Source organism: Oenanthe melanoleuca, chromosome 8 (assembly GCF_029582105.1).
Source record: "Oenanthe melanoleuca isolate GR-GAL-2019-014 chromosome 8, OMel1.0, whole genome shotgun sequence".
Classification (NCBI taxonomy): Eukaryota; Metazoa; Chordata; class Aves; order Passeriformes; family Muscicapidae; genus Oenanthe; species Oenanthe melanoleuca.
Genome location: NC_079342.1, coordinates 18,615,870 through 18,629,745, shown reverse-complemented (window position 1 = coordinate 18,629,745; position 13,876 = coordinate 18,615,870). Strand labels below are relative to the sequence as shown.

The 13,876-nt window shown below is 58.8% G+C and overlaps 1 protein-coding gene across 2 annotated transcripts in view; it reads left to right on the top strand.

Annotated features, from left to right (window-relative positions):
• Positions 1-612: 612 nt before the first annotated feature.
• Positions 613-13,876, top strand: part of PIK3R3 (phosphoinositide-3-kinase regulatory subunit 3) — a 77,094-nt gene continuing 63,830 nt past the window's right edge. Inside the window, exons 1-4 of one of the 2 annotated variants that reach the window (XM_056497447.1) lie at positions 613-771; positions 1,346-1,931; positions 5,433-5,528; positions 5,875-5,952. In XM_056497447.1, the coding sequence (XP_056353422.1) occupies positions 1,616-1,931; positions 5,433-5,528; positions 5,875-5,952 (490 nt within the window). In that variant the 5' untranslated portion in view covers positions 613-771; positions 1,346-1,615. The remainder of the gene's footprint in view (positions 772-1,345; positions 1,932-5,432; positions 5,529-5,874; positions 5,953-13,876) is intronic. The other variant, XM_056497448.1, reaches the window with a different exon arrangement.

Here is a 13,876-nt window from a genome sequence, read left to right as displayed (position 1 = left end):
TCAGCCAGTGTGCATTTCCCAGAGCCCGTGTTTTAGGTACCATCTATTTTTAGGATGTCCAACCTGCATCAAAGACAAGGAGCCATGACCATTTCAGAGAAGTCAGCATGAGAAGCAAGGATTTAGGAAAAAAAAAACAAAAACAAAAACAAACCAAACCCCACAAAACAACAAAAACCAACAACCAACGCAAGCCTTTGAGCCTTTGGGAACATCACATCCACCTCTCTGTGCCTCACAGACAGACAAATACTGGGATAGCTTGTCCAAGCTCAGGAGGAGAGCGAGGAACCAGAGCATCCCTGAGCTGGGATTCTCCATGACGTCTCCTGCCTGTCCTGTGCGTGTTTTTCAGCTTGGTTAAGGGATGGGAGTCTGAGCGTGCACAGGGAGAGCTGCCTGGCATAAAGGGGGTGTCCATGGGGTGCTGGTCCTTTCCTGTCCTTTTGCACCCCTAAGGATGGATGGAGACCCGCAGATGGGAGATCTCCATCCTACAGAGGATGCAATTTGGGAGCAGAGATGCTGCTGCATCTGGGAATGAAGTCATCCACCTACTCCTACAATTCTCCCTCCTCCCGCTCGGTAGCCGGGTGCCCCCCGCCCCCCGACGCGCTGCGGAGGGGGGGCCGCCCGGCTACCGAGCAGCAGCAGGAGGAGGAGGAGGAGGAGGGACGCTGACATCACCGCCGGAGCGCGGCTCGGCGGGGCCGGGAGCCGGCTCCGCTCCGCTCCCGCTCTGCGCTCCCGCCGGCGGAGCCACCGCGCCCGGTAAGGCTGGAGGGGCGGCGGGAGGGCTCCGGGAGGCGGGTGGATGGATGGACAGACAGGCGGCTGCTGCTCATCATCCCTCCATCCCTCCTGCACGGGGTCCTGCTGGAAGCTGGGGGACAGTGGGTCGGCAGCAGCACAGTCTTTCCCCCTAGGGATGATGTCACTCTTAGAGGAATATATAAAAATGCACCAAAAAAATTAAAAAAAAAAAAAAAAAAAAAAAAAAAGAAAGGAAAAAAAACCCAAAACCAAACCCACATGAAAACCTACATCTTCATTTGCCAGCTCCGTGCAGCAATGCCAGGCTGGAGCTGCCGGAGGGGAGCTGCGTGCGGCAGGAGGTTTCTCAGCACATATGTCTATTTTAAAAACCCGTGGCGTGATCTCTTGCCCTACTTTCAGACTCTTGCCGGTACTTTCCCTGCGTGCGGTGGCCGGGCCCTGCTGGCGGGCTCCCCGGGATGCAGGAGCCGCTGGGCTCTCGGGGGCTGGAGGCTGCGATGGGCACGGGCACGGCGGCGAGGTCACGGCAGAGCTTCGGTCACTAACGCGCTGCCTTTCTCTCCGGCAGAGCAGGGATGTCCCCTGGATGAGGCCAGGCTAGAGGACCCGCGGTTGTCCCCTCTGCCCCATCAGCCTCGTTCGCTGCCCTCCGTTTGCCCCGGTGAAGAAGCAGCTCCTCAGCCACACCTGAGCCAACGAGTCCCAGGCGTTGGTGTGGCTCCACAGCAGTTTCGGGGTTGGAGGGTCAGGAGCCGCTCTCCATCTCGCAGATTTTCTAGCACTGAGGCTTCTCAAGCCCGCAGTGCCCAGCGCGGGCCGGCCGGGCTGTGACCCAGCCATGGCCTCGTCGGACGGGCTGCAGTACCGGGCTCTCTACGAGTACCACAAGGACCGGGAGGAGGACCTGGCGCTGTGCCCCGGGGATGTGCTGACGGTCAGCAGGGCCGCGCTGCTCAGCAGCCCCAACTACAAGGACGGCGACGAGCGCAACCCCCAGGGCTGGCTGCACGGCGTCAACGAGCGCACCAAGGAGCGCGGAGACTTCCCCGGCACCTACGTGGAGTACCTGGGTCCCGCCCGCATCGCCAGCACGGCCAGCAAGGCCCGGCCGCGGCCCCTGCCCCTGCCGCCCGCGGGGACCCCCGCGACCTGGGGTGAGTCTGGGGACAGCGAGCCGGGAGCCCAGGGCGTGGAGACGGGTGGATGCTTGCAGATGACGTGGGAAAGACCACGCTCGGGATGGGGATCCAGCCCCAGAAAATGAAGTTGTGCTGGGAATTATCTGACCCGGTGTATGGAGGCAGTCTCAGGAGAGGCAGGGGATGCCCAGAGTGTCGCCACCCCCCAGGCAAACATGCTGCAGGGATTGCTCCTCACCGGCATCCCAGGCTGGCTGCTGTGCTGGCATGGGGTGTCCAAGGGGACGCACATCCATGAGAGCACAGGAGAAGATGCAAGGCCTCTTTGGCCGCTCAGAGAGGAGCAGAAAGCCCCATGGTGGTCCCCAGGGACCTTTTCTCCAAGTGCTCCTCTCCCCACCACTGCGGCACCTGATTCAGGCTGCTCTCAGTGCCCGGGCGAGTGCTGGCCCTCGGCCAGCTCCCAGCCTCACTGTCACTTTGTGCAAGCTGGGACAGGGGACAACCTTGGCAAGCGGTGTGGTCAGTCCCTGGGGGGCTCCTCTGTCCCCGGGGACTGCAGCAGAGCCCTGGGGGGACATTTGGCAGGACCCCTCCTGGCACAGGGGCCTCGGCCATTTCTCTGGATCTGCTGAGCTTGTGCAGCCAGCTCTGCCCTCGCCACTCACCGTGGCCAAGAGCGTTGGGGCTGAGAGAGGTTTCACAGCAGTAGCACAATGTGCACGAGCTAAAAAAATAAAACCAAAGTAAGAATTCCCCCCCACTTCCAGCCAGGCACATCCAGGTGACCCCAGTGAAAGCCATGGTGCTCTCCTGCTCTGGGATGCATGGAGCAGAAATGGCTGTCCGTGCTGGCCTGGGCTGGGAGAGCAGCAGGAAAACCTGCCCAGCTGCTGGTCTGGCACCTCACACACCCTCCTCACCCTGTCTGGGACCAGTGGTAACCAGAGGAGCAGCCCCTGTGCTGGCTGGGCATTGGATCTGCCTTGGTCTGGGTTTAGAGTGCACCCGCTGGTGGGGAGCCTCCCTCCCTCCAAAATCTGGTTCAGGACCCCCTGTCACCGTGGTTTGAGGTGGGGACACCTGGCTCCTGGGCTGAGCACAGCACCATCCATGTCCATGTGTGGGGCTGCCATGCAGCTCCTGAGGTGCCCCCCACAAGCTCGTGGGAAGGATACTGGCCCCCCCAGCTCCCCTCCCCAAACGCAGGCGCTCCTCCCCAGCCAGTGCGCCAAGGCAGCCGCAGTCCCAGCAGCACTGGTGAGGCTCCGGGAGCAGCTGCCTGCTGGCTTTGCAGGAGGGTGGAGACCACTTTTTGGGGCTGTTTATCCTGCCAGCCAAGGGGGTTGAGCCTCCTGCCCAGTCCAGCTCAGTGGTGAGCCCTCTGACTGTTCAGCAGGTAGAGCCCTGGAGAGCTCAGTGCTGTGTGGAGATTTGGGGTCAGACAGGAGCAGACCCCAGGGCTCTCCAGCCCTGCTCACCAGGGAAGGTGAAGCCACCTTCTTGTTTCTGCCTTTGCTGCCCCTCACTCAGATGGGAGTTGTGCCCAGGGACCCCTGCCCACAGGTGCTGGGGATGTGGAGATTCCCTACAAATCAAGGAATGTCCTCAGCAGGAAGCACATCCTGGCTGGAGAGCCTGGCCCACCTGGAAGGTCTCAGTGTAGGCACCCCAGCCCTGCATGCACTCAGGTGAAAGGATAACAAAATCTTAAATAATGTAAAATCTGCTGGTTTTAGGAGGAAAAAAAGCCCTAAAGAGAGGCTTTGGGGTAGGCTGGGGAGGGCACAGCCGTCTGCAGGATGTGCTCTGGCCATGGCCAGGTGTGCAGCCCTGCTGTCCAGGGGGACACTGGGTGCTGTGCCACGGGGTGCCCTCCATGGGGTGCCCTCCATGGGGTGCCCCTCCTGGGGCGATGCCAGGGTGTGCAGGCACCTCAGCAGGGGATGTTCTGTCCCACGTCTTCTGCAGCACAGGAGCAGTGTGTGCCATTTTGTGTCAGTTTAAACCCAAACCTCCCAGCTCACAGGGTTCCCTTTGGAGTAAAAATGTCCAACATCCTCTTGGAAGAGAAGGTACTTTTGTTGTGGTTTGTGTTTTTTTGGTTTGTGGGGGTTTTTTTGGTTTGGTTTGTTGGCTTTTTTTAATTCTTCCCATACGGATTCCACTTCCAGATGGAGGTTTGAGGGACGTTTTTCTGTCAAGAAAAGCTCTAATTTATATTTCTGCAACAGCAACATACCCCTCACCCCCAAGTGCCCTCAGTTCCCACCGAGCCCTGGTGCCACACAGGGACCCTGAGGTGGCCAGGGCATGGAGGAAGCCCAGAATGACAGACACTGCATGTCCCAGCCATGCCTTCGAGCCAGGGCTGGCTCTGCAGGGAGGAATGGTCCTTTCTTTAATTAAATAACATCCCGAAAATGGCTCTGCAGCAGATCCGAGTCCCAGGCGACTTCCAAGACCTTGCTGGCTGTTTTGGCCCTGATCTGGTGTCCTGTGCCATGAGGCATCGCCTCCACTTCCCCTGGGGCTAGAGTTGAGTGGGGCATCAGGATGCTGGGGTCCAGCCTGGCACAGCTTGGGGCCATTCCTGCCATTCCCAGCAAGGAGAAAGTTTTGTTTGTTTTTTTTTTTTTTTTTGCAGTCACCACCTTTTCCCCAAGCCATTGATTTGGAGGAAAAGCCCAGTTTCCCTAATTACAAAACCACTCATGCAGTGGGGACATTTTTGCATGAGCTTCCAAAGATGTCTTTTGCTTTTAACCCTGAAATCTTCCCTGTTCCCACCCAAGGCACCAACACAGCCTCTCTGGGTGGCAGAGGGACCCCCTTGCTGTGCTTGGGGGTTGTGGCCATGCCTAGGGACTGGATCAGCCACCCACGAGTGGCAGGTTTGCAACATTATTTGTTCTCCAGGGAGCACCAGGGCATCACCACAGTGAGCACCAGAGCCTGGATCTACCTGTTGCAGCCAGGTTGTGTTTTTTGCAAAAGACTGAAGGCAGCGTGGCTCTGCCCAAAGTCCCTCTTATATATTTTTTTTTTAGCCTTTCCACATGCTGTCCATGCTGCAGCAGTCACACACAGCCCTGGTGTGCTGCAGCCCCTGCCAGCCCCCTGCCCCTGCCTTTCTGGGGGTCTCAAGGCCACTAAAGGGTCCCCAGCTCCTGCCTCGTGTCACTATGGGCTGTGGGTAGTCTCAGATGGGAAGAGAGGTGAGGAAGGGGCTTTGGCTTGGAGGATGCCCAGGATGGCATGCTCCCCACGGGCAGGGCACATGCCTGAGCAGGTCTTTGCATCTCAGCAAGCAGCTGAGCCCCCAACAGCGACTCTGACTGCAAAAAGAGGATAAAATAAAGGGAGAACTGCTCCAAAATTAGACATGCATGAGCCAAAGTGTTGGTCGTGGCTGTGCCAAAGCAGCAGCTTGATTCTGTCCTCGGACAGCTGAGGAAAGTGGAATTCCTGCAGGCAGGGATTTCCAAATCCCTTCTCCCCTTCTTTTCACCACAGGACTCCCTGGGCAGGCAGAGCTCCCCGAGCACCCCTCCCTCCCCGAGCAGGCGCTGCCCACCGTGGCCAGGCTCATCGAGGCACTGGAAAAACAAGGTACGGAGAAGCAGGGCACAGGGCACAGCCGGGTGCACGCACATCCACCCGCTCCCAGGGCCCGAGAGCATCGCCAGAGCCAGACCTGTCCCTGCTCCCAGCCGGGTGCACACACATCCACCCGCTCCCAGGCCCCGAGAGCATCGCCAGAGCCAGACCTGTCCCTGCTCCCAGCCGGGTGCACGCACATCCACCCGCTCCCAGGCCCCGAGAGCATCGCCAGAGCCAGACCTGTCCCTGCTCCCAGCCCCGTGGGCAGCGCGGTGCTCCCACCCCTGCCTGCCTCCCCGGGGTCGGGGGGAGGAGGTGGGCTCAGCACTAACCCCTCTGTCCCGTCTGTGCCCAGGGCTCGACAGCGAGGTGCTCTACAGGTCCGGGCCCGGCGTACTGGGGGATGCTGAGCTGAAACAGGCGCTTCTGGCTGGTGAGTCCCAGAGCCGCACCCTCCCCGTGCCCCCCGCAGAAAAGGGGGCTCGATGGAGTGGAGGTGATGCTGCCCTGGCAGGGAGTGGTTACGGCACCAGCAGCACCGCAGCCCTAATCCCAGCTCGGCGAGGCTCTGCCTGCGTGCGGAGCCCCCTCTTCTCCCCGTGTGATGCAGCTAAAAGTGATGCAGGTGCAGGGCAGGGGCGCTCCGGTAGAATCTTTTTTTTGTGGGGGGCGGGAGAAAAATACTTGGGTTTTTAAATCTTTAGCGTTTGTATCTGAGAAGCAGGGCAGGGAGAAAGGCTCTTGCAGATTGTGAAAAAGAAAGAGGAAAGGGAAAGCTTATTATTTACAATAATGGGAAGCTGTTTGCAGGACTTAGGGGCATGAGCAGCGTGGGGGGGAAAGGGGAAAAACCATCTCCCCAAACCTGCTTGTAATCCACGGCTGGGATAGGATGGCACACGGTGGGGGCGGGCGGTACGCGGTGGATGCAGCGTGCCGCTCAAATGTGGGGTTTTGGGGGGTGGGGTGTGCACGGAGCATCCCCATCCCGCGGCCGCGGTGCCCAGAGGGCGGCACTGTGACACCAGGCACGGGCGGCCCCGCACGGCCCCGGGCTGGCCCCGCTGCCCGGGCGCTGCCGGCCGGGGGGCGGCGGGAGCCGGGCGGTGTTGCTGGGGAGAAGGGCTGTGATGAAATCGCTATATTAAGCACCATGACCTCATCGCTTCCCGCGCACCGGGAGCCGAGTCCCGCCGGGCGGGGAAGGAGGGATGCAGGAGAGGAGAGCTGGAGCTCCCAGGGATGCTCCATCCCCGCTGCCCGATGAGGGCTGCGCTCCCCGCGGCGGTGATGGGGCTGGGGGCACCCCACCACCCCACTATTCTCCCCCAGCTGTGGCTGAGAAACCCGGAGCAGTGAGTGCTCTTCTTCACAGCCTTGTACCCCAGATTTACAGGCTGAGCTCTGGAGGAGGTGAAGGGATCCGAGAGCCATCCCCGGGCACTGGTGCCGGGGCTGGGCACGGCAGCAATACCAGCGTGAGAAGGATGTTTTCCAAGCAGGCAGGAGTTATGGGTCCTCCATTCTTCCCATGCAGCTGGTGCAGCATCTCAGGCAGGTTCAGGGCTCCCCACAGAGCAGCACCACAGCAGTTATTGTCAAAATCCTGCTCAGCCACGGGCAAACCCCACTGGTTTGGCCAGAGCTCTTGGCGCTTGTGGGTCTGTCCAGGTCTGTCCATCTCCCACAGCAGGGCCTAGCACTGGTCAGAGAAATGCCATCGTGGTTTTCAAAACATTTGAAAGCCTTTAAAAATCACCAGCAGCCCTGGGAGACTTGATACTCCCAAGCCCACATCTGCTCTGGGACCGAAATCTTTAATTGGGCACCTCAGAGGGGTACCCCAGGTGCTCAGCAGCACTGAGCTGGGCAAAGCCAGAGCTCTCAGAGCTGCAGGGGGTAGGACAAGTCTTACACTTATTAGCTCTCAGCTGGAGAGGCCGATGCTCAGCCATGCCAGAGGGATGCTCTGCAACAGGATGACATTCCTGCTGGAGTCCAGCATCCCAGCAGAGGCCAAGCATGGCAGCCTGCACCTACTGCAACCCCCTGCAGAGCACAGACCCAGTGGTGCTTCCTCAGGACCCTGCTGGAGCCCATGTTAGGCTGGGGAGGGCAGAGAGCATCTCTGCTTTGTCTCCCATACAAGCCCTCTCATTGGATTGGTGGAATAAAACAGCCCTGCTGGAATGTTGGAGTTTGCTCACCCCATGTGTTAGAAGACAGAGACAAGAGTCACATTTTCCTTCCCCCTGTGCTCCTGGGGGTTTGCTCCTGGGGGTTTGCCCCTCCAGCATCCCATCTCTGCCAGCAGCTTGCCTGCAAAAGTCAAGCTCCATCTGGGGGAATGGGGAGAAATCAGAGCCAGGGTTGGTGGCCACTGGAACCAAACCACATCTCAGCTGGGGACAAAACCGGGTTCCCACCGGGGGTTTCATCTTCCCTGTGAATACACAAATTGCACTGGTGTTTGGCAGTGGTAGCAGGAGAACTGCTAGAGAGTGCAAGGAAAAGAGAGCAAGGGCTGGAAAAGTTCAGATGTTGGTTTTCTAACCCCACTGGAGAGCTCAGCATATTTTCTGCACTGAAAGAGCATCTGAACTTCCAGTGGGAAGAAAGAGAAGGACCTTGGGAAACAAGGCAAGTCAGAGCAGCCCAGGCTGTCCCTAGGAGCCCATGGGCACTGTGTTCCCAGGGCTGGCAGTGCAGGAACTCATCTGAGTGGTGCTGATTGAACCTTTCCCTACCCCTGGCCCTTTTACCATGGGGGATCTCCCCTGTGGGAAGTCCCTGAGCAGAACATCAGCCAGATTTGGGATGAAGGTTTCCATCCTCATGGCAGCATTGGACAGAGTGGCTCCATGTGGCTCTACAGTCTGAGCTGAGCCTATCCCCATCCTGGCACTGGTGACGTTCTGCAGGTTGGTGGCATCTGACTGCTGTCTAGAGCTCGTGCACCAAAATTGGTATTTCCATGATGGATGGCACAAGAACAATTATGAGAGGCGAGGGGTGCATGCAGCATCATTGAACATGAGAGTCAGAGTCACATGGTGGCACCAAAAAGGGACTTAAAGAAAAGCTGCAGCTTCACAGGGGGCTGGGGGGAGGTGATCAGCCAGCCAGGAGCCCTGCTGCAGTGTCAGGGAAAGAGCATGGGCTGAAAAAGAGGAATAAAGCAGAGTTTCACCCTCCTGTCCCCAACACTCCCTGCAGTGCCTGGATGGGGCTGCTTCATGCCCTGGGGTATTTCTGTGGTGTGTGGCCACTGACCCCAAGAGTTTCCAGCACTCCTGCTGTCCCCTGTGTGCAGCTCAGGGGCTGTTTGGAGGACAAGGGATGGGGCAAATCACCGCTAAATCCACAGTGCCTGGGGACATGAGGTGTATGAGCCCCTTCAGTGCCCGGACCTGATGTCTTCTCCCCCATAAGTTTGCTCAGGGTTCTGTCCACCCTCCTCTGTGCCCGGGACATGGCAGGCAGCCTTCCCACGGCTGTGCTGGGAACTTGGGACATTGTCGGGGTGATAGCAGCAGAGCTGTGGGTGGGCTGGTGGCTGCTGGAGCCCTTCAGAGCTGAGGCACCCGAGCTGGGGAAGGTTTGGCTTGTGTGTCATGTCCGGGCAGTGCTTTGCCGCTGAGCAGGGAAGGTCTGCATCCTTATCCTCCCCTGGTGTGGGACAGCGCACGGGGATCTTGCAGGGTGCTCACCCCAGAGATCCGTGCGTGCTCCCCATGGCTTAGGTGGGACTGAACCCCCCGGGATGGCAGCGAAGCACTGAAACCATCCCCGCACTTTGGATAACCCCCGCTCCGATCGCGGCTCGGAGCCCAGCTGCAGACGCAAACACGGAGACCCTTCCCAGATACAAGCGCAGCAATGGGAAGCGGCCGGGCTGTTGTCAGGAGCGCGGCGCTCGGCGCCGGGAGCAGGAGAGGCGGATTGGAGCCGGTGTCTCCGGGCGTGCCGGCTGCGCTGCCATCCTCCGTGCGCTCCCATCCCGCGCGGAGCAGTCTGCCTGGAGACACGCTCACGTGCCCGGGAATTAGGTCAGCTCTCGGTGGGGATTAGCGAGCAGTGAGGGTCCCGGGGCTTCTCTGGGGCTGCCGGGAGCTGCTGCTAGGCAGAAAGGGTCGGGGGAGTGAGGAACCTCACACCGCTCCCCCATCACCACGGTCTCATCCTCATCCTCATCCTCATCCTCATCTCTGGGATGCCACAGGGGATCGGAGAACCCCAAGGGCTCTGGTTTTCCCCTGGCCAAGCTCATTCCACCAGGATGACTTTCCTGCCGAGCGTGAGGCGCCCCGGTGCCTGCGGCACTGCTTTTTATTTATACCTGCAGTGGAAATAAACCCCGTGTCGTCAGAGCCTGGCGAGAGGCATGAGCTCATCTCTTATATTTGGTGGTGATGAAAGAAGGGTAAATAAACGGCAGCAGCAGAGACATCCCTGCCAGACCCATCAGGGAGAACTGGGGGTGAGTTTTTGCCATCCCCTCCCATAGCTGCTGGGAAAACTGAGGAGGGGGATCGCCTTAGGGAAGGTGAGGTGGGGGAAGGCAGTCTCAGTGGGCACCCTCAAAGGGGATCCCAGCAGCCCTACCCCGGCTGAGTGCCAGCCCAGGGTACAGCTGGGAGAGTGTTTGGGGCTGGCAGGAGCTCCCGTGCATGGGCAGGGGGTGTCCTGGCAGCTGCTAAGTGCCCAGCACAAGGTACCAGCAAGCTGGCTGGGACATGTTACAGTGATGCTAAGTCAAAGCTGGGAAATATTCCCCGGTTTGGTGCACAGTTTCCCAGTAAACCCTCACTGTGAGATGCCCAGGAGTCTGAATGCCTGGTCTGCATACGTGTGGATGGGAACACACAGCCCCCACAAGCGGACAGCAATCTCTCTAGCACCCACTGGCAACTAAAACTATCAGGTCTGGAAGGGGTAGGGGAACTCCCAGGTCGGTATTGCAGGCAGCCCCAGGTTGGTTTGGGTGTCCCTCTGTCAGAGGGACCACACACCTGAGAGCATCTCACTGCAGCAGGGCTCGGTCCAGCTTAGGTCCAGCTCAGGCTGTTGGACTCTGTCACCCGCGGCTGCTCAGGTGTGTGCGAGCAGCCGTCACCCGTGGCCACATGCGGGGACAGCTGGTTGCCAGGAGCCGCTCAAGCCTCTCCTTCAAAACAACCCCCACTTCCCCGCAGCCCCTCCTGGCTAAACATCCTCGCGTTTACCGAAACTCGGGGCTTACTCACGCCTCCCCGGCTGGCTGCAGCTGCGGGAGAGCTCCTGGAGTTTCCTGCCCAGCCTGACTCAGCCCAAAGCTCCAGCACCTTTCTGCCTCCGCTGGGATGTGGGCTCTGGAATCCCATTGAGAGGAGGCTGGGAGTCTTTCCCTCTGGGCCAGTGGCCATCCCACACACCCTCTCCCCAGTCCCAAATTTATTCCTGCTTTTCACCCCTCCATGGGCAAGGCATGGTCACCACTGGTCCCCACATGCTTGTGCTCTGCCAGCAGGTCAGCAAGCAGGTTGTGTGTTGGAGGGGGTTGGTATGGGGTCGAGGTTGGGGTTTTGGGGTGTTTTCCTTCTATTTATGGCAGGCAGATGGAATCCCTCCGTCATTCCTCCATCATTCCCCTGGGGAAAGGATGGGAACATCTGGAGAGCAGCAGGAGAGCATTGACTCATCCTGCAGCTTCATTAACTTCTTATAGCTGGTTATCATCTCCCTCAGATAAGAAGAGAGCAGCATCCGTGGGGTCAGGCCGGTGGTAATTGTCTGGGAAGGCTCCGGGGTTAACCCTTCCCCCGCTGCCGGGCACAGCCGGTGCTGGGGAGCAGCTCGGAGCATCCCTCAGCTGTGCTCTCAGGGATGGGGAGCCCATGTCACCAGGGCAGCTCCCGGGGCACGAGGATGCCGCTGCATTTCCAGGAGGATGGGGTCAGGCTAATGGCTCCTTCTAGTTACCGTGCCACGGAGAACGGTGCTATCAGCAATCAGTCCCTGTCAGCGCGGTGTGAATCCCCCTGGTCTCCCCATCACGCCTCTCTCTGGGTGTAAAGATGTTTTTGAATCTCGCTTTGAAACCGGCTGAGCCTTCCCTTTGAACACCCCCCCAGGCTCATGCCTAACGAGGCAAACAAGCTAATTAGGCCACGGTGGAGCCCGGGGCTGCTCGCCTGGGGCCAGCGCCCGGCAGCGGCCCCTTCCCAGCGCAGGAACAGCTTGTGGCTGCTCTCCTCAATCCGTGCCAGCATCCTTAAGGCGAGTGACAGGTCTCTGCAGAAACCCTCGTGGCGGGTGGGAAGGGCTTTGGGGTTTGCTCGGTGCATTCCACCGATGGGAAAAGCTCTCTGCAATGCAATGAGTCCCTGGGACCCCCCAGCAGCATCCCTGGGGTTTGGCCATGCACTGTGAGCATCCAGCCAAAAACAGGTGTGGTGGGATGATCAGGAGCATCTTGTGGGATCCCTGACCCGACTCTCCTCCACCTGCCCAGCTCGAGACAACCTGCCAGCTCACAACTCCAGGGCAAGTGCTAGCAAAAATGGGGAACTGACTGTCACACCCCCACAGACAGTGTCAGAAATAACCCTTCTGGCCAGCCAAGAAGGTCCACAAGTGTGGCTGGGAGATGGGAGCAGAATGGGGCCAGGGTGCAGCTGGCACAGCCCTGCCCACCTCAAGGGTGCCAAGGGCAGAGTGGCCATGGGACGAGGCTGTGACTTTGTGGGGTGCTAGAAAGGCATCACCCCATTTGCCCTGGGCCACGTTTGGCCACGCTGGATGGCTGCCTACCCCGAGGGGTGGCATCTGTCCCAGCTGTCCCCAGGCTGCCCCAGCACACAGTTCCCAGCCGGGTGCTTGCTCCTGGCCATGAGGTAGCGTCTCCAATGGCTGGGTTAAAGGCTTTGCTGCGGGCATTGGCCAATCTGTTTTCCCTCTGTCTGGGAGCCAATGGAAGGCACTGGCCATAAGGGACCCTCTGCAGCTTGGTGTTCCCACGCAGGCAGGCAGGCTCCCAGGCTGCCTGGGACACAGCAGGGATCTCCAAAGAGAGGAGATCAAGGTCAAGGTGCTCAAAAACAGCTTTTCCCAGCTGTTCCCATCCCAGCCCTGCTGAATGTGTGCTTCTAAAGCCTTGTCCTACGAAAGAGCATTTTGGGTTTATTGCCCCAGAAGAAAGCACAGCTGGAGAGGTTGGAGACTCACAACATTTTCTGCTGGAAACTACTGGGCTGGGAGATGGAGCATCTCCCAAAATGGCCCCACTTGCAGTGAAGCTGCATCTGGGAGTAAAGACCCAGCAAGGGGAGTGGAAGGGGTCTCAGAGTGGGGCAAGCCCACAGTCTTCTCTGTCATTCCAGGCCATCTGGGGCCTGACAAAACATCTTTAAGAAAATGACAAATTTTATTTTCTTTTTTTAACTTAACCATTTCAAATCATCTCAAATATGTTCATCTTTTTTATTATTCCAAACCTCCTGTACCCCTCACCCTCCAAATTCTCCAACAAGGAGAATTTCAAAACATTGCATTTGGGTCCAGTTTGAAATAAAGCCAGATTTTGAAACCTTCAGATCTTTGCAAAAGGCACCATCACCCTCCAGACAGCCACCACCCAGCCCAGCCAGGATGGGAGACCTCCAAGACAAACACATGAGGCAATACCAGAGGATGCTGAAAGGCTTCTTCCCCCTGGACCATGGTGAAGCAATGTCCCTGTGCTGGCCTGGCCATGGGGCTCAGACAGACACATCCCACCCTCGATCTCCTGACAGACCATAGGACATTTCTGTTCCTAGCACTGCTTCTGTCCTGAGCCCAGGATCCCTGAGCCCCTGAGCCCAGTCTGTGTGGCCTCAGAGCCCCTGTGTGCTTTCCCCCATTCCTGGAGCACCCTTCACCACCTCCCCAGGGCAGCCACCTTTCAGGGAAGGGAGAGGTGGTGCCAATTGGGGCACATTCACAGCATTTCAGGATCACCGGGGGTCACACAGGCCTTTAGCAACTTGAATTGCCTGGGAACCATAACCCCATTCCAAGGATGCATTTTCCAAGCAGCTCCTGCTGAGCTGGGGTTGGCACATGACCCTGAAAACTGGAAGGTTCCTGGGGCAGTTGCTCAGTTCTTCCCATGGGTCCCATCCTGCAGTGGGACCCCAGTGGAATGATGAGATTCCCTGGATGTACACTTTATTTGAAGCAGAGATGCTGCCTCGTGCTCTCCCTGGGCACGTGGAACTCAGGGTCAGTGGAAATTGGGACAGGAATATTTGCTGGGGGAGTGGTGGCAGTGAAATCATGCACTGCCCCACTGGGGAGATGGGCAAAGAAATCAGCCCCCATGTCTGGGAAGGCCC